Source organism: Kogia breviceps, chromosome 2 (assembly GCF_026419965.1).
Source record: "Kogia breviceps isolate mKogBre1 chromosome 2, mKogBre1 haplotype 1, whole genome shotgun sequence".
NCBI lineage: Eukaryota > Metazoa > Chordata > Mammalia > Artiodactyla > Physeteridae > Kogia > Kogia breviceps.
In genome coordinates this window covers 88,060,334-88,084,259 of record NC_081311.1, presented here as the reverse complement: position 1 = coordinate 88,084,259, position 23,926 = coordinate 88,060,334, and the positions used below count along the sequence as shown (strand labels likewise).

At 46.9% G+C, this 23,926-nt stretch overlaps 1 protein-coding gene across 2 annotated transcripts; it reads right to left on the bottom strand.

The window, feature by feature from the left end:
• Nucleotides 1-8,438: 8,438 nt before the first annotated feature.
• AMER3 (APC membrane recruitment protein 3) lies at nt 8,439-19,391 on the bottom strand. Of its 2 annotated transcripts, none has more exons than XM_059052608.2 (2): nt 18,785-19,391; nt 8,439-12,894 (listed from the first exon to the last, which is right to left on the bottom strand). In XM_059052608.2, exon 2 carries the CDS (start codon nt 12,874-12,876, stop codon nt 10,462-10,464), a length of 2,415 nt encoding a protein of 804 aa, XP_058908591.1. In that variant the 5' UTR covers nt 12,877-12,894; nt 18,785-19,391; the 3' UTR covers nt 8,439-10,461. The 2 variants fall into 2 exon arrangements, with proteins under 2 accessions (XP_058908591.1, XP_066881874.1); XM_067025773.1 differs by lacking the exon at nt 18,785-19,391 and adding an exon at nt 18,007-18,142.
• Between the last annotated feature and the right edge of the window lie 4,535 nt (nt 19,392-23,926).

Genomic DNA, 23,926 nt, shown 5'->3' with positions numbered 1-23,926 from the left:
GTAAAATTTCTTGTTCTAGTTCTGTGAAAAACGCCCTTGGTTATTTGATAGGAATTGCATTGAATCTGTAGATTGCTTTGGGTAGTGAAGTCATTTTCACAATGCTGATTCTTCCAATCCAAGAACACGGTATATCTCTCCATCTTTTTGTGTCATCTTTGATTTGTTTCATTAGTGTCTTATACTTTTCTGCGTAGAGGTCTTTTGCCTCCTTAGGTAGGTTTATTCCTAGGTATTTTATTCTTTTTTTGCAATAGTAAATGGAACATTTCCTTAATTTCTCCTTCTGATATTTTGTTCTTAGTGTATAGAAATGCCAGAGATTTCTGTGCATTAATTTTGTATCCTGCTACTTTACCAAACTGATTGATTTGCTCTAGTAGTTTTCTGGTGGCATCTTTAGGATTTTCTATGTATAGTTTCATGTTGTCTGCAAACAGTGACAGTTTCACTTCTTTTCCAATTTGGATTACTTTTCTTTTTCTTCTCTGACTGCTGTGGCTAAAACGTCCAAAACTATATTGAATAATAGTAGTGAGAGTGGGTACCCTTGTATTGTTCCTGATCTAGGAGGAAATGCTTTCATATTTTTACCATTGAGAATGATGTTTGCTGTGGGTTTGTCATATATGGCTTTTATTATGTTGAGGTAGGTTCACTCTATTCCCACTTTCTGGATAGTTTTTATCATAAATTGGTGTTGAAATCTTTTTCTGCATCTATTGAAATTATAATATGGTTTTTATCCTTCAATTTGTTAGTATGGTGTATCATATTGATTGATTTGCATATATTGAAGAATCCTTTCATTCCTGGGATAAACCCCACTTGCATGGTGTATGATCCTTTTAATGTGCTTTTGGATTCTGTTTGCTAGTATTTTGTTGAGGATTTTTGCATCTATGTGATATTGGCCTGTAATTTTCTTTCTTTATTTTTTTTTTTCTTTTTGATATCTTTGTCTGGTTTTGGTATCAGGGTGGTGGTGGCCTCATGGAATGAGTTTGGGAGTGTTCCTTCCTCTGCTATATTTTGGAAGAGTTTGAGCAGGGTAGGTGTTAGCTCTTCTCTAAATGTTTGATAGAATTCTCCTGTGGAGGCATCTGGCTCTGGGCTTTTGTTTGTTGGAAGATTTTTAATCGAAGTTTCAAATTCAGTGCCTATGATTAGTCTGTTCATATTTTCTATTTGTTCTTGGTTCAGTCTTGGAAGGTTGCACTTTTCTAAGAATCTGTCCATTTCTTCCAGGCTGTCCATTTTATTGGCATAGAATTGCTTGTAGTAATCTCTCATGATCCTTTGTATTTCTGCAGTGTCAGTTGTTCCTTCTCCTTTTTCATTTCTAATTCTGTTGATCTGAGTCTTCTCCCTTTTTTGGTTGATGAGTCTCGCTAATGGTTTATCAATTTTGTTCATCTTCTCAAATAACCAGCTTTAAGTTTTATTGATCTTTGGTATTGTTTCCTTCATTTCTGTTTCATTTATTTCTGATCTGATCTTTATGATTTCTTTCTGTCTGCTAACTTTGGGGTTCTTTTTTTTGTTCTTCTTTCTCTAGTTGCTTTAGGTGTAAAGTTAGGTTGTTTATTTGAGATTTTTCTTGTTTCTTGAGGTAGGATTGTATTGATATAAACTTCTCTCTTAGAACTGCTTCTGCTGCATCCCATAGGTTTGGGGTCATTGTGTTTTCATTGTCATTTGTTTCTAGGCATTTTTTGATTTGCCCTTTGCTTTCATCACCGATCTCTTGGTTGTTTAGTAGCATATTGTTTAGCCTCCATGTATTTTCATTTCTTACAGTTTTTTTTCTTGTAATTGATATTTAGTCTCATAGCATTGTGGTTGGAAAAGATGCTTCATACAATTTCAAGTTTCTTAAACTTACTGAGGCTTGATTTGTTATCCAAGATGTGATCTATCCTGGAGAATGTTCCATGAGCACTTGAGAAGAAAGTGTATTCTGTTGTTTTATGATGGAATGTCCTATAAATATCAATTAAGTCCATCTGCTCTAATGTGTCATTTAAAGCCTGTGTTTCCTTACTGATTTTCATTTTGGATGATCTGTCCATTGGTGAAAGTGAGGTGTTAAAGTCCCCTACTATTACTGTGTTACTGTCCATTTCCCCTTTTATGGCTGTTAGCATTTGCCTTATGTATTGAGGTGCTCATGTTAGGTGCATAAATATTTACAATTGTTATATCTTCTTGGATTGATCCCTTGATCATTATTTAGTGTCCTACTTTGTGTCTTGTAATAGTCTTTATTTTAAAGTCTATTTTCTCTGATATGAGTATTGCTACTCAAGTTCTCTTTTGATTTCCATTTGCATGGAATATATTTTTCCATCTCCTCATTTTCAGTCTGTATGTGTCCCTTGATCTGAAGTTGGTCTCTTGTAGACAGCATATATATGGGTCTTGTTTTTGTATCCATTCAGCCAATCTGTGTCTTTTGGTTGGAGCATTTAATCCATTTACATTTAAGGTAATTTTCAATATGTATGTTCCTATTACCATTTTCCTAGTTGTTCTGGGTTTGTTTTTATAGGTCTTTTCCTTGTCTTGTGTTTCCTGCCTAGAGAAGTTCCTTTAGCATTTGTTGTAAAGCTGGTTTGGTGGTGCTGAATTCTCTTAACTTTTGCTTGTCTGTAAAGTTTTTTATTTCTTTGTCAAATCTGAATGAGATCCTTGCTGGGTAGAGTAATCTTGCTTGTAGATTTTTCCCTTTCATCACTTTAAATATATCCTGCCACTCCCCTCTGGCCTGCAGAGTTTCTGCTGAAAGATCAGCTGTTTATCTTATGGGAATATTTTTGCTTTTCCCGTCTATGTTAGTTATATGTTAGTTGTTGTTTTACCCTTGCTGCTTTTCTTTTCTTTTCTTTCTGCTTAATTTTTGTTAGTTTGACATCTGTGTAGTTCTCACATTGTCCAGTCTGCCACAGATCAGCCACTTCACCCGTTTCCAACAGCCTCAAATTCTTCCCTTCTGTACCAATTGATTTCCCCATTAGAGAGGGGGTTTCCCCATTGGAGAGGGCGTTTCCCTGAATTCTGGAATCTCTCCTTTGCTTCAGCTCCCCTGCCCCAGGGTGCAGGTCCCATCTTGCTTCCTCTCCTCCTCCTTCTCCCTTCTTTTTTTCATCCCACCCAATTATGCAGGGATCTTTATAGTCTTTTCTGACTATAAAGAACTATAAAGATCCAGTGTCCAAGGTCTTCTGCCAGTGTTCAGTTGGTGTTCTGTGAGAATTGTTGCATCTATAGATATATTCATGATGCATCTGTGGAGAGAGATGAACCCCACATCCTCTTATTCCTCTGCCATCTTAACTCCCTCCTGTAGGTGTATTCTTGATGCATTTGTGGGGAAAGGTGAACTTTACATCTTCCTACCCCTCCATCTTGACTCAGTTCTCTTTGATCCATTTTGAATTAATTTTTGTATACGGTATAAGGTAAGGATCCACCTTCATGCTTTTGCATGTCGCATCCAATTTTCCCAGCATCATTTGTGGAAAAAATGGTCTTTTCTCCATTGAATAGTTTTGACATTCTTGTCAAAGGGTGCCAAATATGTAAGGGTTTATTTCTGGGCTCGCTATTATATTCCATTGTTCTGTATGTCTGTCCTTATGCCAGTAGTAACTGTTTTGCTTACTGTAGCTCTGTAGTAAGTTTTCAAATTATGAAGTGTGAGTTCTCCAGCTTTGTTCTTTTTCAGGATTGTTTTGGCTTTTTTGAGTCCCTTGAGATTCCATGTGAATTTCAAGATAGGTTTTTCTATTCCTGCAAAAGAGAATCTATTGGGATTTTTGTAGGGATTGCATTGAATCTTTAGATTGTTTTAGATAGTATTGTCATTTTAGCAATATTAAATCTTCCAATCCATGAACACAAGTTATCTTTCTACTTATTTATGTCTTAAATTTTTTTCAGCAATACTTTATAGTTTTCAACATACAATTATTTTGCCTCCTTGGTTAAATTCATTCCCAAGTATTTTATGTTTTATGCTATGAAATTGTTTTATTCATTTCCTTTTTGGATTGTTCATTGTTAGTGTATGGAAATTCAACTGATATTTGTTGATTTTGTATCTTTCAACTTGGCTGAATTAATTTATTAACTCTAGCAGTTTTCTTGTGGTTCTTTAGAATTTTCTTATTTTAAATTCATGTTGTCTGAAAGTGGGCCTCCTTGTCTTATGTCTGATCTTAGGGGAAAGTTTGTCTTTTTACCATTGAGGGTAACGTTAGCAGTGAGTTTTTAATGCCCTTCATTGTGTTGAGGATATTTCCTTCTATTTCTAGTTTATTGAGTATTTTTTATCATGAAAGGGTGTTGGATATTGTAAAATGCCTTTTTTGCATCAGTTGAGATGATCGTGTGTTTTTTTCCTTCATTTTATTAATGGCATGTATTACATAGTTTGTTTTTTGTATATTGAACCATCCTTGCACTTCAGGAATAAAACTCACTTGGTCTTGGTGTATAATCCTTTTACTATGTTGCTGAATTCAGTTTGCTAATATTTTGTTGAGAATTTTTGTATCTATATATTCATAAGAAATATTGGTATGTAGTTTTCTTGTAGTTTCTTTTCTGGCTTTGGTATCAGGGTAGTGCTGGCCTCATGGAATCAGTTAGGAACTATTCCCACCTCTTCAATACTTTGGAAGAGATTCAGCGTGATTAGTTTTAAATCCTCCTTGAATGTTTGATGGAATTCACCAGTTAAGCCATCTTGTCCTAGGCTTTTCTTTACTGAGAGATTTTTTTTATTACTAACTTAGTCTCCTTACTAGTTATAGGTCTATTCAGATTTTCTTTTTCTTCATGATTCATTTTGATAGATGTACATTTCTAGGAATGTGTCCATTTCATCTAGGTTATGCAATTGGTTGATATATAATGTTCATAGCATTCTCTTATTATCTTTTTTATTTTTACAAAATTGGTAGTGATATCCCCATTTATATTTCTGATTTCAGTACTTTGAGTTTTCTCTCTTTTGTACTCAGTTTAAGCTAAAGGTGTGTCAATTTAGTTGATCTTTTCAAAAAATCAACTTTGGTTTTGATGACTTTTTCCTTTTTTTTTTTCTCTTCTCTATTGTGTTTATCTCCACTAAGCTTTATTGCTTCTTTCCTTCTACTGGCTCTGGGTAGGTTTAGTCTTCTTTTTCTAGTTCCTTAAAATATAAAGTTAGGTTATCAATTTGAGATCTTTCTTCTTTTTTAATGTATGCATTTTAGCAATAAATTTCCTTAGCACTGCTTTCTCTGCATCCTGTAAGTTTTGGTATATTGTGTCTCTTTTTATTTGTCTCAATTATTTTCTAATAAAGCTTGCAGATTCTTTACTCAGCCATGTTTAATTCTGCATTTAATTTGCAGTGTTTTTTACTTCTAACATATTTTTTGGATTCCTTTCTTGGAATTCTTCCTATCAGCTATATGACCACTTGTTCTTGCATTTTGTCTACTTTTTTCACTAGAACTCATAACATATTAATCAACCTTATTTTCTAATCTTTATGTGATAATTCAAACATCTGTGACTGGTTCTGGCAATAGCTTTGTCCCTCAGACATTGTTTCCTCTTGCCTTTAACAGGCTTTATAATTTTTTTTGAAAGCCAGACATTGTATAGGGTAATAGGTACTGAGGTAAGTAGGCTTTTAGTGTGAGGATTTATGTTAATCTGGCTAAGAGTTGGGCTGTTTTCATATTTCTTATAACTATAGGCACCAGAGACTTCATATTACTCTAGTGGGCTTACTTTTTCCTCCTTTCTTTTCTTTGTGGCTTTCCTTTGTTCTGATCCTTAGAGAGTCTTTGTCTTGTAGCTCTTTTAGTTTTAATCCACAGTTCTTATTACTTGAGGCTTATTAGTGTGGTGATGGGGTTAGTCGGGAGGGAGAGAATGTGTCCTTATCTTCTAAGCTTCTAATAGTCTCAGTCTTTTGTGGGCCTGTGCCCCCAGGGTGGGGTTAAGCCTTCCAAAACCCTAGTTGCTTCTGGCCCACTATTTCCAGTTTTGTACTTTGGAGTCCTCTTCTGGTTAACTGTCCTTTTCTTTTTATCTTTCTTTCTTCCTATCTTTTTCTTAAGTGAGACAGGAAGGCTGGAGAAGACTGGGGTCCAGTGGAGTGCCTTCCTTCAGCTTGGAAAAGACTTCAGAATAGCCCCCTGGGGAAGCCCCTCCCCTTTACATAGGCCTGTTAAGGAGAAGGTTATGGAGGGTTTCACAATTGCTACTCTTCTCCCTTTGCCAAGCCCATGAGGGCGTCTTTTGTCCTCACCCTGAAAACACAGTGTGGTTCCTGGAGGCAAGCCATGAAAGTGTGGGCCCCCCCTCTACTGCCCAGCCCCTTATAGCTTCTTGTTCAGCCTACAGCCACTTGTCAGAACTACTCCTTAACAGTTCCTACCAGTTCTTTGGCATCTTGCACCAGGTCTCGGTTGCCTCATTTCTCTGGATGCACCTTTGCCTCCAGGCTTCAGAGGAGTTATTTGCTCTGTGACCTCAGTTCTCTGATGAGTCAAGGAAAGTCATGGATTTTCAGTTTGTCCACATTTTTCTTGTTATAAGGATGGGAATGACAACTTCTAAGGCTTTATACATAATAACAAAAGAACCCACCTCTCCCCTTCCAAAGATGGGGGTGTGTAGTATGTTTGTACGAGCATGGAGCCCAGGCCATTAACATCAGGCCCTTAAGGTAGGTGGGCATTGGAGTGGAGACATAGAAGCAGGATGTGCTGTTCATTTTTAAAAATGCATCTTTTCCTCGTTAAATTTCACTTTTATAGTTTTGAAGAGGACTTTCAGAGAGAACATTTAGGAGAAAAAGGAGTCAGTGCAGCATTGTTTGTAACAGCAAAAACGGGAAATGACTATCCATCAACAGGAGAGTGTTTAAATTACTTGCCACCTACAGGAGACTGCTGTGCAGCTGTTCAAGAGAATGGAGAACCTGTGTGCTCCTTGTGCCTGCTAAGCTCAAGGAAGACATCTGTGATACGGTGTGCAGTAAGAAAAAAATGTTCAAGTCCATGTGTGTTTATGTCATGGGCAGAGAAAGGGTCTGAGGACACATCCAATGTTCAAGAAGGACAGGGAAGAGGAGGCTCTGCACTTGGCATTGTTTGAATTGGTTGTAGTAAGTGGGTATTAATTTTGATTCAAAACAACAGGGGGTAAGGGAGGAATTGGAGGAGACTCACTTTTCATTGTTCTCCCTTCTGTGTCATTTGAGTTTTGTATTCTGTATATTTATCCCCCTTTCATAAAAATAAATAAATAAATAAGCAAACAAATAAATGGAAGACCCAGGAAAGGTAAGAAGCTCCCCCAATGTAGTTTGCAGGCACTTCCCCAACCTGTGCTGGATTTCACCTCCTTCTTCTTTCCAGCACCTTCTCCTGCTCTCTTCCCTGTCCTCCTAGTCCACCCTGGCCACTCTGCTGTAGGGCCCAGGCCTCTCCCAGTTGGGAGCCTGCCTGGGTACCTTCCCATTTTCTAACTCAACCTCAGAAGGTTGGAAGGGTGGAAGCACAGTGCACAGGCGCCAGGGTGAACCCCAGCTCCCCCTCCACTGTGTGACCCTGGGACAGCTGTGAGCTGGGGACAACTGGACCTACTTCTCAGATTTTACTTTACATGGGAAAAATCTTCCATAACCTCCACAGCCACGTGTGAATGAGAGGGCTGGAAATTGACCAGAGTTCTGAAAATGCCCCAAGCAGGTTTCTTCCACACCCATCACTGGGTTAGGCACCTGTCCCAGGAGCTAGACCCTGAAGTTCCCCTATTCCTCCCAGTGGGTCACCTTGAGGACATCCTTGAGGCCTGTAGAGCCCAGTCAGAATGGCATTGCCTGGACCCATCTTGCTGGGGAGGGCAGCCTGAGGGGTGGGGTGCGGAAAGAGATACGGGCTGAGGGACCCTGGACTCAGTGCACACGAGAGGAAGATCACACAGCCTCTTTCACTCTCCCAGCAGGGCGCCTAGCAGACCACTGCAGGGACCGCTCCCCAGATTCCTGAGTGAGAACCTCTGCAGTGCTGGGATGGTCTAAGATGCTCCCCAGATTGAGAGCCCCCAGGCAATATTTCCTCCCAGTAGGCATGGTCCTAAGTCCTTGTTTCTGCTGCCCTGCTGTTGGGTCCCCGTGCTCCTGCTTCACCATGGACTCTGAGTCCTGGGTCCCCTTTGGCGCTGCCCTCCTGACCCCAGGCCCCTCCCGACCTGGACCACTTTGGGTCCTGCCCTTCCCAGTGCTCTTGGACCAGTCTGGTTCTTCCACATCTCCACAAGTCACTGTGTCACATCAAGGAAGTCTCCATCAGAATTTCTGCCAGGTTATACCCAACTCTGCTGCTCTCTAGACACAAGGCCCACAGGCAACAAGAAATCAGAAAACCATGTACAACCTTTTGATATTTCATTCTTGCAACAGTATTTACTGAGCACTTGCTCTGCTCAGGTGCGGTACAAAGTAACGGAGTCGCACTCCTGGCGCCCAGAGGCCCCAGACACCTGTGCCCTGAAAGAAGGGAGGAGGGGAGGCTTCGAGAGGGGTGTTCATGGCAGGAGCCTACCGAGAGCTGGGCCCTAGGAGTTGGGGTTTGGCTCCAACACCATCAGTCCCACACACTGGCCGAGTGTGTCATGGACAAGCCACATCCGCACCCTGGCCTCGGCTTCCATGTCAGAAACCAGGAGAGCATTCCGGTTGCTGCAGGGATGCAGCAAGCTACTCCACATGTCACCTGCTCACATCTAGGCCCAATAACGCCGTTGTGACCCCTTGTGGCAGTCCTGGGAGGAAGGGTCAAGTGTGGCTTCCCAGGAAGGCTGGCCCTGACCTTCCTTGTGTCCTGTCTCGATGGGCCTGGTCAGGAGCCCTGTCATGCCCTTTGGAACCTCCCACGTGCTGCATGCGTCCTCCGCACAGTGGGCCCCAGGAAGCAGTTGTTGATGAGGGCTGCGGAGCGTGTGCTAGCCTGAAACAGAGCCTCAGACAACCAGGAGAGGCCCCAGCCTGTGGTCAGCTTGCCAGACTGCACCCCTCCATCTGGAATTCCTACCTCATCACTGGGCCCGCCCCCTTTCTAGCCTGGCCTCTCTTCTAGAAACAGCTTCAGAGCTGCCTGTGGCATACTGCCCTCCCACCCCCACCCGGCACCTCACCACAACAGGGCAGCTGAGGCAGGATCTAATCGTAGGGAACCCTGGCAAGGGGCTGGCTGCTGGCCTGCTGCCCTGAGGCTGGCCAAACAGACACCTGCCCTTTCTGAGGTGCGAACCAGCTTTCCCTCTGTGATTCTGCATGTTTGGTGCTGTGCACGTGTTGTGGCTTTCGAGGGGTTGGGGGGTACAGCCTCATTCAAAGGTGAGCCTTCCTGAAGCGGGAGGCTAGAATGCTTGGCAGCACGGAGGGCAAGAATGGCAGTGCAGAGAAGCAGTCAGCTTCTTCTCCAAGGGCATCCTGCCACCTGTAGCTCAGTTAGCGAGTGAGAACTGGGGGGAATCACTGTCTGGATGGGATGCTTTGTGACAGAGAACACCCATGGGCCAGAGTCTGCAGCCCTGGCCAGCCCTGGCCAGGGTGCACAGGGATGTACGGCATCTGCTGGTTGGTTCAAGGCTCTTGCTGAGATGGCTGGTTCTGCTTCTGATTCCCTCAGAGGAGCCCTTCAGGGTCCCAAAGGTTGTGGCTGCTCATCCTGGGGGTGGGGAGCAGGCGGGGGTGGGGCAAGCGAGCACTCCCAAGCTCATCTGTAACCCCCTACCCCCTGTCTCAAGCTCCTACCCCTGGGCCTCAGACCCCCCACTCACATTTATTACTCTCAACCCTGGTGCAAGTTATCAGCACAACATGTACCCTTTATAATATGTACCACTTCCATCCCATCAGTTTCAAGCCTGAGCTTCTCTCTCTGACATGCTGTACGAGTGGCCAAATGTGGCTACTTCGCGTCTGGGTTTAGACGCTTCACTTTTCGGTGGGGAAATCGGTGAGGCACATTTTGAGAGCGCTAGCAGCTTTGCAATTGTCCTTGGCCTTGGGCTGCCCAGGACCTGCTCTGGCTGAGCTGGTGGGTTCAGCTACGGATGCCTCCATGTTAGAATGCCCCGCCCCACTTGCCAGAGTCCTGCCACCCCCTCCCCCGCAATACAGTCCTCACATCAGGGACAAAGGGTGGAGATTTGGGTCTTAGGCTCTCCTGAATGGGACCACAAAGACACAAGACTGTTCCAAAGGTGGGTCTCAGCCACGCTGGCCTGGGAGCCCCCACTTCCTGCTGGTTGCAGAGGACGCCCTCGTGGTCCAAGAAGCTGCAACGGCTTTCTGCGGCACTGGCAGAGCGGGTCCCCTCCCACTGGTTGTTGGAAGTGAGGGCCAGAATTCCTGGCAGGTGATCCCAGGCAGCAGGACTGAGGGGGCTATGAGTCCAGCTGGCTCCTGTGTGCAGCCTGCTCTATAGCCCTTGAGCTGAGCTGCAGAGGCTGGTCCTCCACAGAGGCATGGGCCTGGGCGTCCAGCCTGGCGGGCTTCACCCCGATCTGGCTCAGGTCCAGAATGCGGCCTGGGCACCTTTGGTCCTGTGGGCTGTGGAGTGGGCTGGCCAGGGAGGGCAGGCCACATATGGCAGCCATGCTAGGGAAGCTGTTAGGCTGTTTCTGTTGCAGAATGTCAGGGTCCCTGGCCTGAGGCTGCCCGCACAGCCCACTACCTGTGTTCTGCCTTGGGGGCTGACAATCTGGGTGGATCTGTAGGGCTGCCACCTGGGCCACACAGCCTGTCAGAGTGAGCTCTGAATCCATGGTGCTTCCCCCAAGACCTGGTCTCCAGGGACCTTGGAAACACCCCAGGTTCCCAGGCAGCCTGGGCTCCTGGGAACCAGGCCAGGGAGAGGGGTTTGGGACCTTGTTTTTGCTGGACGTGTTGGTTGCCATGGGGGTTGCAGACCCTACAGAGGAGAACGAGCCTTCAGGGTGGCCTTGTGTCCCTTCTTCCCCAGAGACCTGCACACACTCCAGAGAGGGGTCCCTGGATGGAGAGCTGGTCCCCTGCTTGGCCCCCACTAGGACCTCGCTCACTCCAGCAAGCAGGCCCTTGGTGCCCGAACATGCCCACAGCTCCCGCCTGCTGGGTGCTGAGCTCACAGAGGTCCTACCTGCATCTAAGGCCTGGGTGCCCCCACCCTCCAGCTTCACTGGACCTAGACACACCTTCTCAGAGCCAGCTCCTGGTTTCTCCACGAGTCCTCCCGGGGGCGCTGCAGGCTCCCTGGGGGCCGAGGCAGGCGGGGCACGCAGCTCTGGACTCCGGCGGAGCCAGTTGATAATGCCCATGGTGATGGCAAGCTCGGTGTCGCAGAGCTTCAGCAGGCACTCCTTGCCCCTCCAGGAGCTCTGCAAGAAGCTCTGGCTGAGTAGGTCTGGGCCTGGAGCGGCGGCCAGGTTCTCTTCTGCCCCCACGTGGAAGCTGCACATGGACAGCGGCGCTCCCAGCACCGGCCCCGACAGACTCTCGGACACGCACAGGTCGTCGTCCAGGTTCGGGCTCCCAGGGCCCTCAGTGGGGTCATAGAAGAGCTCGTAGAGGGCATCTCCGCTATAGCTGTCCCGGGGGAAGGCGGCTGCGGGTGTGCCTGGGCTCGGGGCCTCCTTTTTGTCTTCCTCGAGGCCTGGGGAGAAGGAGTCATAGTAGCCCTCGTCGCTCGTGGACACAGATTCTGGCCGCTCGCTCTTGGGGGTGCCTGTGTCTATGGAGCTGGCTTTGGAGCCGCTGTGGGGGTCCCTGCATGGGCACAGGGGGAGCTCAGCAAGCCCAGCTGCATCTGGCCTGGGCTTGTCTGTGTCTGACCCCTGGGGGCCCCCCAGCCACGGACCTAGCAGGGCGCGCTGTTGCTGCCTCACCGAGTGATTCACACGGTCCCAGAACTTGTCAAAGTCAGACATCTCGTTCTGGGCAGGCGATGCCAGCTGCTCTATGCTGCCCTGGAATGGGCCCCTGGAAGCCATGCTGTCAGGGGCCTGGGATGCCTGGACAGGGCTCTCTAGGCCCTCATGCAGCTCCAGGGATGGCACAGAGCTCTCGTCTGCAAAGATCTCCCCGCAGCCGGTGAGTGAGTCAAAGCTCTTGAGTGAGGCCACGTCCTCACACAGGGCCCTGCAGAGGTCAAAGGAGGAGTCGGGTAGGAACTCGCTGTCAGACAGGTCCTGGCATAGGCTGTCCAGTCCCAGCCCCTCGCCCAAGGGGAAGCAAGCTGTGCCTTGCTGCCCTCCAGCCTCTGATGGGCCCTCAGGGGAGGACAAGCTCTTCCCCTTGGTTGCCAGCGAGGACAAATTCTCAGTCTTGTTTCTGCGGATGTGGAATAGATTCCGAAAACATTTCTTGGGTCGTTTCAGGGAAATTCTCTTCCTTGGGATGCTCTTGGCCACAGCTGGTACAAAGGGCATCTGGGGCACAAAGTGGCGGTAGTCAATCATGCGCTGGCTCCTGGGGGGCCCTGGGAAGCTTGCGCTGCCCACCAGCTGCCCTGTGGCTGCGGCTGCCCTGTCAGCCCTGGGCACACTGTCGTGAGTCTTGCTCTTCTGCACCAGTTTGAAGGTGGTCCCACAGAGAGCTGCAGGCCCCCCATTGGCATCTGGCTGGGCTCCCTCGTCAGAGCACCTGTCATATCCTTGGGTGTTGGGACTGACCTGGGGGCCCCTCTCACTGTGGGGTCGCTGCCGCCCTCCTGGTGAGACTGCATCCTCCGTGGCCGGGGCAGTGGCTGCTGGATCTGGGGGTTTCTCATGGTCAGTCTGCAGGCTAGATTTGATGAATGTCCTTCCTCTCTTCAGTTCCATGCTGCAGTGTCCCTGCTGCTGTGGAGGAAAGAAGGAGGCACTAGGTATCCAAGATGGAGGCCTGTGGTTCTAGAAGACCTGTGTTTGCCTCCCCCCCGCCACCCCCCCACTGCCCACATGGGCTTGGCAGCTGAGCTCTGACATCTGAGTTGGGATCCTCCATGGAGGCAAGAGGAGAGGGAGATGGGAACTGCCCCACCCACAGGCTTGCTGCTCCAGCCTTTGTAGATAACTGATACCCAGAGAAGTTAAGTCATGTGCTCAAAGGCAGGCAACAGGTGACAAAATGAGAGCGTACTGGGGTCTGGTACTCCTGTAGTTGTGATCTTGCAACTCCCTCGAGCATCCTTTCAGAGCTTATCTGGGCAAGTTAGACTTCCATGTCCAGGCCCGGCTCTACCCACAGCACCATATCCTTAGGAGGAGTATCATGGCCCTTCTGAGTGGATGAAGCAGAGGACTCAATAAATAAGTTGCTTCCTTCATGCAAGAGACAAGGAAACCCACGCCTACTTCCTGGGCTGGGTGCAGTGGGCCATGTGGCCATGGGGGGAGGGAAGACACATGCATGCCCTCCAGGACTGCTGCATCTTTTTGAGGAGGGAAGACTCAGCCTACACAGAGGCCATCAGGCAAGGCACAGCCAAGCATCTCATGGTGCACGAGAGCTTGCGCAGGGAGAAGAGAGCAATGTGGCAGAAGGCGAAAGGGAGGAGACAAGCAGGAGACCAGGAACAGGCAGACTGGCCACACACAGCACATCATGAGCTGGAAGGGCAGGCAGGTGTCGTCTTTTGTGCATGTCCTAACTGATAAACATTGCTACCTGGAGTGCCATCCAGACAAAGGTTCTGATGCCCAGTCTGAGTTCAATGGGAAAGAGTGCTGGAATCGCTTATTGATGTCTGTCCTGGGTTTGGGAGTGGGAAGGTGGTAAGGGTGTTAACAACTTGATCATCCTTGCACAGCTGGGGAGTTTTTGGCCTTACCCGCAGTCAGGGAAGAGCTACGGAAGTCTTCTGAGGGAGTAGCTAGAAGCAGTGGCATAATGAAGTTGATGGTCTGAGACCATTTATCTGATGTCTGAGTGGAGGACGGACTAAATCAGGAGAGAGGCTCTGAACAGAGAGGACTCACAAGAGGAAGCTAAAATGGGTCGGGTATATGGAGATAAGTTCTAGATGGAAAGCAGTTCTAAGCATGAAAAAGAGGGGTAAAGTCATAGGGTCTTTCAAAGGAAGAAACACCAGGATTTAGCAACTAAATAAAGAAAGACATGCAGGCCAGAAGTCATAAACACCGAGGCCAGGATTCATGCCATGAGGGGGACCATAGGAGTGGGAAAAGTCCAGAAAGTGGAGAGGATGAGAGGTGAGCAAAGGCAAGGAAGGGACCAGTGTTAAGAGCTGATTTGGGGCAGAGGAGCAAGGGTCTAGTTTTAAATGCCTTGCCTTTGGGGTGAGTTTGGAGACCCACAAGACCACATCAAAAGAAGGGGCAATGCTATATCAGTAAACAAAGGATGTCACAGTCCTCAGCGATTGCAGCCCTCCCATGTGAGCTGGTGAGCCCTGAGGGAACTCAGGAAGGAAAGAATACCTGCCATCTAGCAGCCATCAGACTGCAGCCTCTCCCATGATCAGCCCTCAGGAAACTCAGGATGTGTAAACACAGGATGCTGGCCCCAGGTAGCTGAGGTGCATATCAAAGGAATGATTTCAGTGAGCCCAGAATCTTGCATCTTCCCATACACAGAAAAGTGCTAAATTCCTACACTTGGGATAGCTGGTTTTCTTTAATTAACAATAATTTTTTGACGTTCAGACTACCTGCCCTTTGTTGCAAAACTTCTATATAACCTGATTTCCACCCCCACCCCCCCACCACCTTGCCTCTTCAGAGCAGTTGTCTCAGGGTTACTTGAGATGCTGTCTCCTGGGCTTGAAGTCCTAAAAATTCCCACCAAATAAAACATAACTCAAAAAAAGAAGAAGAAGAAGAAGAAGAAGAAGGCAGTGCTGAAGAGCACCCCCTGAGAGGCACCCCCACCCTGGTGTGCTGTCCCTCACAGGTACCCCACACCCAGGCTCCATCTACCTCCCTGTCTCTGCCTCTCCTTAGCAGTGAGGGACCTGCCAGTTGGTCCTCTGGCTGGTTTCTTGGGCTCTCCATAAGGAGTGCTCTGTCTGATGAGGGAGAGGGGGTTCACTCTCCCTCAGTCCACAGTCTGTGAGGGAGGAAGAGAGCAGGTGTGCAGGCAAGTGGCTTTACTGGCCCGCATGTCTTTCGCACCCACTGCCAAAGAGGCTTCCCAGTCCCCTCCGGAGGGTCTCGGAAATGCTTCAACATGGGGTCCTGGAGGCAGGCGGAGGGGCTGCCTCCAGGCCCAGCTGGCAATGTTAAAGCCGTGGCAAAGTGGGCACTGCAGAGGCTCACGGGGCAAGCGTCACGGCCTCAACCCCACTCCCACCTGTGGGCAATGCTTCCTCCCCTGCAGAGGAACACCTGGGGCCTCTGGCCAGAGGATAGTAGAAGGACCATGTCAGGGAAGGCTGCAGAGCCCAGGCTTGGCTCTGGCTGCACTTCAGCTCTTGGTGGCAGCATCCTGGACATGATGGACTGATCCTGGACTGACCCTGGACAGGGTCAGTCCCTCAAGCTGCCTTTCTGCCTCCTGCCAGGTGGCATGTGCCCAAGTCTTTCCCACTCTGTACCTGCAGACCCCATTTCCACTCCCCACAATCTTGTAGCCTAGCTCTAGTGGGTTTGGGTGCACACAGCATAGCGGTTACTTTCTGGGCTCTGGGAAGACCTGTATCTGAGTCTTTGTTCCCTCTACCTAACCAGGCAGAGTGCTTGGCCCATAACCTTATAAGGGACATACTGCTGTAACCCCCATTTGATAAAGGAGAAATTAAGGTGCAGAAAAGTCAATGGATTGGCCCAGGTCACACAAGTGGTAAGTAACAGACCTAGGATTTGAACCCAAGCCTGTCTGACACTAAACATGTACTCTTAACTGATAGGCATTCTTTGAACTAACAGCTCACTCTCCTCTTCGTGGGAAATCTAAACATTGAATAATAAATGTGGTTTTGTGAGAAATTTTGGAAAGCATAATGAAAATGAAGATTAAAAGCAAAAGTATAGCTCACAAACTTAGAAAAATTGTAACTGAAGGTAGTATAATTTCTATGGCAAGAAATTTTGGAGATATTCATTATGGGACTTCTGTTGCATTTATTCTTTTTCCATGTTTTAGAAAAATCTTTTTATTACTGTCCTTTGGGAAGTAACTTCAACCAGGCATGATAAAGATTATTTCACTGTGTGCAGAATTTTGCAACTACAGAATATAAGACAGTTTATTTGATACTGATTTCTATAAATAAAACTACTAGTTTCTTAATTCTTGTAATCGTTACTGATTTAAAATCAAATTCTTGGAATAGTTACCGATTTAAAATCATGAGCAACTGGAAAATTCACCACACTCTAAAGTTGGAAAATGGCCTTTCAAAATAGCTGTCATTGCTATAGGTGTTGGGACCAAATGTCACTAATATTGCCAACCCTATTTCCTGAGTTCATTTAGCACTTTGCATGTTGTTAGGACAATAAGCACCAAGGCCCAGAACAATGAACCAGAGACTTGCAAAATACTGGAGCAATCAGGGGAAATTCAGTGTGTGTTCAGTCCATTCAGTTTCCATGTTAAACTATTTTACCAGATCCTGACTCTTTGGAAATGTGGAGTCCATATGTGACACAGGTGGGAACTCCCTGAGAGGTCAGAAGACCCACTGCCCAACTGGAGTCAAGCTGAGAGGTCATCTTTCATGATAATTCTCAGGGGCTCAGTGGGATTTATCTGGACAGCCAGGTGCTGGCATTCTCATTTCCTGAGGGCAAAGGCCACGTGTCCAGGTTCTCAGTTGCAAAAACGCACAATCTGCCTTGTAACCCTGTGGCTAGACACCCTCTTTGTGGAGCCTGAGAGATACTCCCCCCATCATTTGCCAGCCAGGAAGGCCAATTTTCAGTTTTAACAGGTCACTCCAGTTGTGGGTGAGAATGTAAAATAGGAGCAAGAGTGGACACAAGAGGGCAGGTTAGGAGCCAGAGGAAGGTCCAGTGGAAAGAAAGTAGTGGCAGAGACTTCCCACGTGTGAAAGCTTACATCTCAGCGTCTTACACACAGCATGCACATGCATACGAACTTACTGCAAATTGAGCAAATGAAGTAATTCCATTTGCTGCTTTTCTACATTATGACTAACTTTAGCTCAACTGCCTAGAATTTTCTTTTCCTTTTGGTAAGGTAATTCTATGTTTTTCTTTCCTTTTTGAACATTAAAATGACCAGGTATTTCATGGAGCAAAATAAAAACCTTGGAGCTACACATGTGCCCCAGAGACAGTTTGGAATTATAAAAATTTTGACTAATAGTGTTGGTATTTACCCTGCCTTCTCCTGCCCCACCCCCAATATCCAGGAAAATCACAAACATGAAACACAAAGGGGTGAATTGTGATACGAGAGTAGGGGCCTATGAGGTGAGCCCCACCCAGGGACATCCTGGACATTGGGGTGGAGAGGCTATGTATGGGGCAGTAGTTTATCTCTGTAATAGGCTGCCTTGTCTAAGCCAAAACCTTCAGGGTGATGGAGTGAAGGCCACTGCGGGGAGGGACAGCGTCTGTGTTCTGGGATGGCTGTGGGGTGGGGAATGAAGCAGAAATAGAATCTGCAGTGTTTAGAACATCACCAATTCACCCAGCCCCCACGTTGGGGAGACAAAGGGACCTTTGGGGAGCGAAGGTCCTGGTCTCCTTTTTCTAAGGGAGTCTCTGGGCGCTCCTGGCCTGCCCAGTGGAGAAAAGAGGGGTCTCCAGTCTTACTCGTCCCTTCCCAGCACCCGCATCCGGGGGGACAAGGTTCCCCCCTTCCCTAGCCCAGACCTTTTCAGGTCTGGGTCACCGCTCCCAGACCCCGCATCACGGAGTGGACAGAGTGCAGACACTGGTTCCTCCTCTCAGCCCGCCCATTGCGCGAAAAACGCACAAAAATTTCCAAATCACTGCCCTCCTCCGCTCCACGCCTACATCCTCGGGGCTTTGGCGACTTACCGCTGGGGCCTGGAGCGTCGCAGGACGCGGCCTCGGCAGGTCCGGGAGCCGCGCCCGATCCGGAGCTGAGCGCTCAGCACCACGGTCAGCTCCCGGCGCCGCGCGCGCCCACCGGACCCCGGGAGGCGGACGGCCGGCACCCTCGCTTCGCCGCAGGAGGGGCTGGGAGGCCGCGGCAGGAGGCGGGCCCGCAAGGGTTCAGCCGCCGGAGGGCAACCGCGCTGGGGCGGGGCGGGGCGGGGCGGGGCGGGGCCGCGCAGAGGGCCTGTCGGCCGCGAAGGCGCCCCCGCGCAGGAGTGGGCGAGGAGGCGCGCGGGGCCGGGGGGGTACTGCTCTGGCAGGGCCGCCGCCCGGACCTCGCTCGGTCTCGCTTTGTTCGTGTTTATTCCGGTATCTGCCTCCGTGCGTCTCTGCCCCCCACCCCCGCAGGGCTGTGGTTCTGCATCCCTCAGGCCCAGCCTCTGGGGTCCCCCGGACTGACAGCCGCCCAGTCGTCTCCCCTCGCCCCCGACCGTATTCCCCCGCCGCGGCCCGAACTCCTGAGAGCGCGCAGGTGTGGGTGCCCCTACCCTCCGCAGCCCGCAGCGCCGAGGCACCTTTACCCAAGGCTCTCGGAAGGGCCGAGTCACGAGCCCTCCCCAGGATTCGGAGCGGGTTTGGAAAAAGGAACAGGCCAATCTCGAGATGCGGGGCAGAGTCTTCCTTACAGAGTGCCTTTCTTGGGCCCGAGTATAGTATTAATGGGAAGGAACGAGGTGCCCCCCTCACAGGTACTCACAGTGTGGCGTCTGCCGGTGTTGTGGGCTGCCGCAGTCTTGCGGGGGGGCGCTGAAGTGCTGTGGGACCCTCTCCCCGCTGAGCTGAGGAAGGAGGGTCTGCACGCTGGCAGCAGGAATCAAGCATGGAGCAAGCAACTCCGGGATGGCTCGGAGAGGAGTGCCAGGAGCCTGGGTGAGGGCGGAGCACGCGCGGGGCGGGTGGGGCGGGGTGGAGTGGGCTGAGCGCTCTCTCCCAGGCGGAGAGCGCTGGGAGGAAGAAGGAAGGAGTCTTCCAGTCCAGGCTTGTGCTGAGACCCCAAAGAGGTCAGGGCTCCGTGGATGACGAAGGCCACTCCTTTCTTTGAGCCTGATGGGCTCCCTCCCTGTTCCCATTTCCAAAAAAAAAAAAAAAAATCCCCTGGATACAAGACGTCCTTCCTTGGTCTGGGCTGGCTTTGTCATAAATCAGCAGCCTTCTTTATCATCAGTCACCTTGAGATCTTCCTACCGCAGTCACGCCAGTCAAGAGCAGCTCCACCGCAGGCCCCTCGTTCAGCAAGGATCACCCACCGCCTTTGGGTGAGGCCACCTTCTTGTATTTCTTGGAGTTGAATCGTCTTTCTACCCAGTGACTGACTCACGTTACCCCAGATGTCTTCCCCCCCCCCCCATGTTGATGGTATAGTCCTGACCTTTCCTGGCAGTTTCTAGCCTTCAGAGTTCCTAGAATCAATTTACCCCCTATTATGTATAGACAAAGGTGGATCTGTGCCTCATGTCACATAACCCTGAATCAAGTGTAGGATCTCCTAGACTCCACAGTCCTCACCACTTTAAGTTAACAAAGATTAGCCTCTCCTATTATGGTCTCCCTTCTTCCGCATTACAGCATTACAAGGGTACCTTTTCCCTTAACTTCTTCCATTGAGTGATAATTGGTCTAGTCAATGCTCAGCTTGTCACCCTTTGTCAGTGAGAACTATTCTAAGCCATCTACTTCCTCCTTTTAGACAGTTTAAAAACATCCTTATTTGGGGGTATAAAAACCCGAAACAGGGCTTCCCTGGTGGCGCAGTGGTTGAGAGTCCGCCTGCCGATGCAGGGGACACGGGTTCGTGCCCCGGTCCGGGAAGATCCCACATGCCGCGGAGCGGCTGGGCCCGTGAGCCATGGCCGCTGAGCCTGTGCGTCCGGAGCCTGTGCTCCGCAACGGGAGAGGCCACAACAGTGAGAGGGCCGCGTACCGCAAAAAAAAAAAAAAACACCAAACAAAAACAAACTATATATATATATATATAAACATGTAAATATATATATATATATACACACACACACATATATACAATTTTTTTCCCCAAGACATGGGATCTGGTCTTCTCCAAGGACCCCTGGAAAGACCGTTCACACCAAGATTTCCCAGTTTAGATATTACTGAAAGATTTTTTCTTTAAATTGTTTTAATATAAACTTACTTTATGTTATTTTTGTAATACACTGACTTCGTTTTCTCATCTGCATTTTCAGGCTGTGGCTATAACCCTCTTCTTTCCTGGCATGGGCTCTTAGGGTCTTCTGACCTTGGACTCCCAGGTGACTTGATTGACTGGAGGGTCTCAGGCCCCCTGGCCACACCCCTTGCTTTCTGAGAGACCTAGAGGATTTCACTTAACTGTGAGCACAAATTTAACAACAGCCTATGATGCTGATCTGGCTGCATCAGTGGGTGTGCAAAGCTCCAGGTTTGCAGCCTGAGAATCCAGTTCCACGTGGGGCCCACATCTGAAGGGACTGGGAGGTGAGGGGGTGGAATCCCACACATCTGAGGAAGGCTGGCAGGACTGGGACTGTCAACTTGGAGAAGAACATGCTTCAGGGGCCACAATTTGGAGCAGATGGCTGACCGGGGAGGAGGGCCAGTGGCTTCAAGGATGGGCATGGCAAGAGGCACTCTAGGACTCAGGTCAGCTCCCCTGCAGCAAGATGTCCTCCCCAATCTCAAACAAACTAGTGTGAGGGATACTATCAGATGAAGTGGCTATGGCTATGGCTGGATGGTTTCTTGTTCTTTTACATTTCTCTATATTTTAAAACATCCATCTTAAAAAAAAAACTGAACAGTTTCTTTTTTAAAAAATTGTGGCAAAATATGCATAACATAGAATTTTCAATTCAACAGTTTTTAAGTGTACAGTTCTGTGTTATTAAGTACATTACATAGTTGTATACCATCATCTCTACCTACTTCCAAAATATTTTCATCACCCCAAATAGAAACTCTGTACCCATAAAGTGTTACCTACTCATTCCTCACTCCTAGCTGCTGTATTCTACTTTCTACCCGTATTCTACTTTCTTTCCCTGTGAATTAGACTCTTCTATGTAACTCATATAAATGGAATCGTTCAATATTTGCCCTTCTGTGTCTGGTTTATTTCACTTAGCATAAGGTTTTCAAGGTTCACCCATGTTGTATTATAGCATGTATCAAAATTTCATTCCTTTTTAGGACTGAATAATATTGCAGTGTATGTATGTACCACATTTCTTTATCCATTCATCCCCTGATGGACATTTGGGTTGTTTCTACCTTTTATCTATTGTGAATAATGCTGCTATAAACATTAGTGTACAATATCTATTCAAGTTTCAGCTATCACTTTCTGGTATAGACCTAGAAGTGGAATTGTTGATCATATGGTAATTCTATGTTTAGTTTTTTGAGGAACCATCACTTTTTTTTTCACAGTGGCAGCACCAGTTTACATTCCCACCAGCAATTTCTCCACATCTTTGCAGATACTTGTTATTTTCTGTGTTTTTGTTGTTTTTTTTTTAGTAATAGCCATTCTAATGGGTGTGAGTTGGTATCTCCTAGTGGTTTTGATTTGCATTTCCCTAATTAGTAATGTTAAGGATGTTTTTCATGTGATTATTGGCCATTTGTATATCTTCTCTGGAGAAATAACTATTCAAGTTCTTAATTGAATTTTAAATTGGATTATTTGTCTTTTTTTTTTTTCCATCTGTATTGAGATATTATTGACATTTATTGGGCTGACCAAAAAGTTCGTTTGGGTTTTTCCTTAAGATGTTACGTAAAACCTGAACAAACATTTTGGGCAACCCGATACATACGTAAGTTTAAGGTGTAGAACTTGATGATTTTATACACAAATATATGGCAAAGTATTTTCCACAATAAGGTTAGTTAACACTTTTATCCCCTCACAATATTGCCATCTGGGGGAGCTGAGGAGATAACATTTAAGATTCATTCTCTTAACAACTTTCAAGTATACAATACAGTATTGTCAATTATTGTTAACATGCTGTACATTACATCCCCAGAACTTATTCATCTTATAATTGGAAGTTTGTACTTCCAATATACCTTTGACCAATATGTCCCCATTTCCCCCATACTCTGGCAACCACCCTTCTACTCTCTGTTTCTATGAGTTCAGCTTTTTAAGATTCTACATATAAGTGACTCATGTGGTGTATGCCATCCTCTGTCTGACTTATTTCACGTATCATAAAGCCCTCAAGGTCAATCCATGTTGCAGGATTTCCTTCTTTTTATGTCTGAATAATATTCCAGTGTGTGTGTGTGTGTGTGTGTGTGTGTGTGTGTGTGTGTGTGTGTGTGTACATTTTCTTCCATTCATCCATCCATGTCGGCTATTGTGAATAATGTTTCAATAAACATGGGGGTGCAGATATCTCTTCAAGATAGTGATTTCATTTCATTTGGATGTATACTCAGAAGTAGGATTGCTGGATCATATGGGAATTCTATTTTTAATATTTTGAGGACCCTCCATACTGTTTTCCATAGGGGCTACACCAATTTCCATTCCTACCAACATCACACAAGGGATGCCTTTTCTCCACATCCTTGCCAACACTTTGTTGTCTCTGGTATTTTTAATAATAGCCATTCTAACAGGTGTGAGGTGATATCTCATTGTGGTTTTGATTTGCATTTCCCTGATGATTAGTGATGTTGAGCACATTTTCATGTTGTTGGCCATTTATAATGGCCTATGTCTATTCAGATCCTCTGTTTATTTTGTCGTATTGGTTTTCTTTTTTTTTTTTTTGCTATTGAGTTGTATGAATTTCTCATGTATTTTGGATATTAGCCCATTATCAGACAGATGGTTTGTGAATATTTTCTCCCATTCCATAGCTTGCTTTTATATTTTGTTGATTATTTCTTTTGTTGTAAAGAAGCTTTTTAATTTAGCTTCACTTGTTGATTTTTACTTTTGTTGCTTGTGCCTTGGTTACTGAACTGAACTTGGGTCTGCTTTCCTGACTTGCAGCAAAGCCAATCTACTGACACTGGGTTGTAGTGAAGGAAAGTACAGTGTTTATTGCAGGGCCAAGTGAAAATTGGCAGCTCATGCTCAAAAGACCTGAACTCCCTGATGGCTTTCAGAGAAGGGTTTTTAAAGGCAACATTAGAGGTGAAGTTTGTAGGGTGCCTGAGCAGCTGGTAGACGTTCTTCTGATTCCCTGGTGGTGAGGTAATAGGGTGGTATTTCAGGAGTTAACATCATCAACCTTCTGGTTCCAAGCTGTCTGAGGTCTGCATGCTTGTCAGCATGCAGTTAATTTCTTCCACCTGGTGGGGCTTTTAATATCTACAAAACATCTCATGGGTATGACTGAAGAGGAACTAAAGATCTTTGACTTTGCCTTATGGCCTAAACTGTTATTATTTTGTCTTGCTTGACTGCTTTCCTTTGTTTCTGCATTTTCTCACTTCTCTGATTAAATTTGTTGTTTGGAACTTGAGAAATGCCTAGGAGGCTAAAGCTTTTCTACAAACCAGTGGCTGGGGACATGGGGGTGGGGGGAGATCTGTCCCCAGCAAGGATCCATAGGGTCCTGCTTAGTTTCACTTTTAGTGCTGTATCTAAAAAATCATTGCCAGGACAAAAGTCAAGAAGCTTTACCCCTGTGTTTTCTTCCAGGAATTTTACAATTTGGGTCTTATATTTAAACATTTAATCCATTTCAGTTAATTTTTGTGAGTGGTCTAAGGGTTCCAATTTCTTTTTTCTGCATGTGAATATCCAGTTTTCCTAACACTATTTATTCCCCACTGAGTAGTCTTGGCTCCCTTATCAAATATTAGCTAACCATATATGCAT

Coding starts and splice junctions, on each gene's coding strand:
- AMER3 (XM_059052608.2), bottom strand. CDS start 12,876: ATGGAACTGAAGAGAGGAAGGACATTCATCAAATCTAGCCTGCAGACT.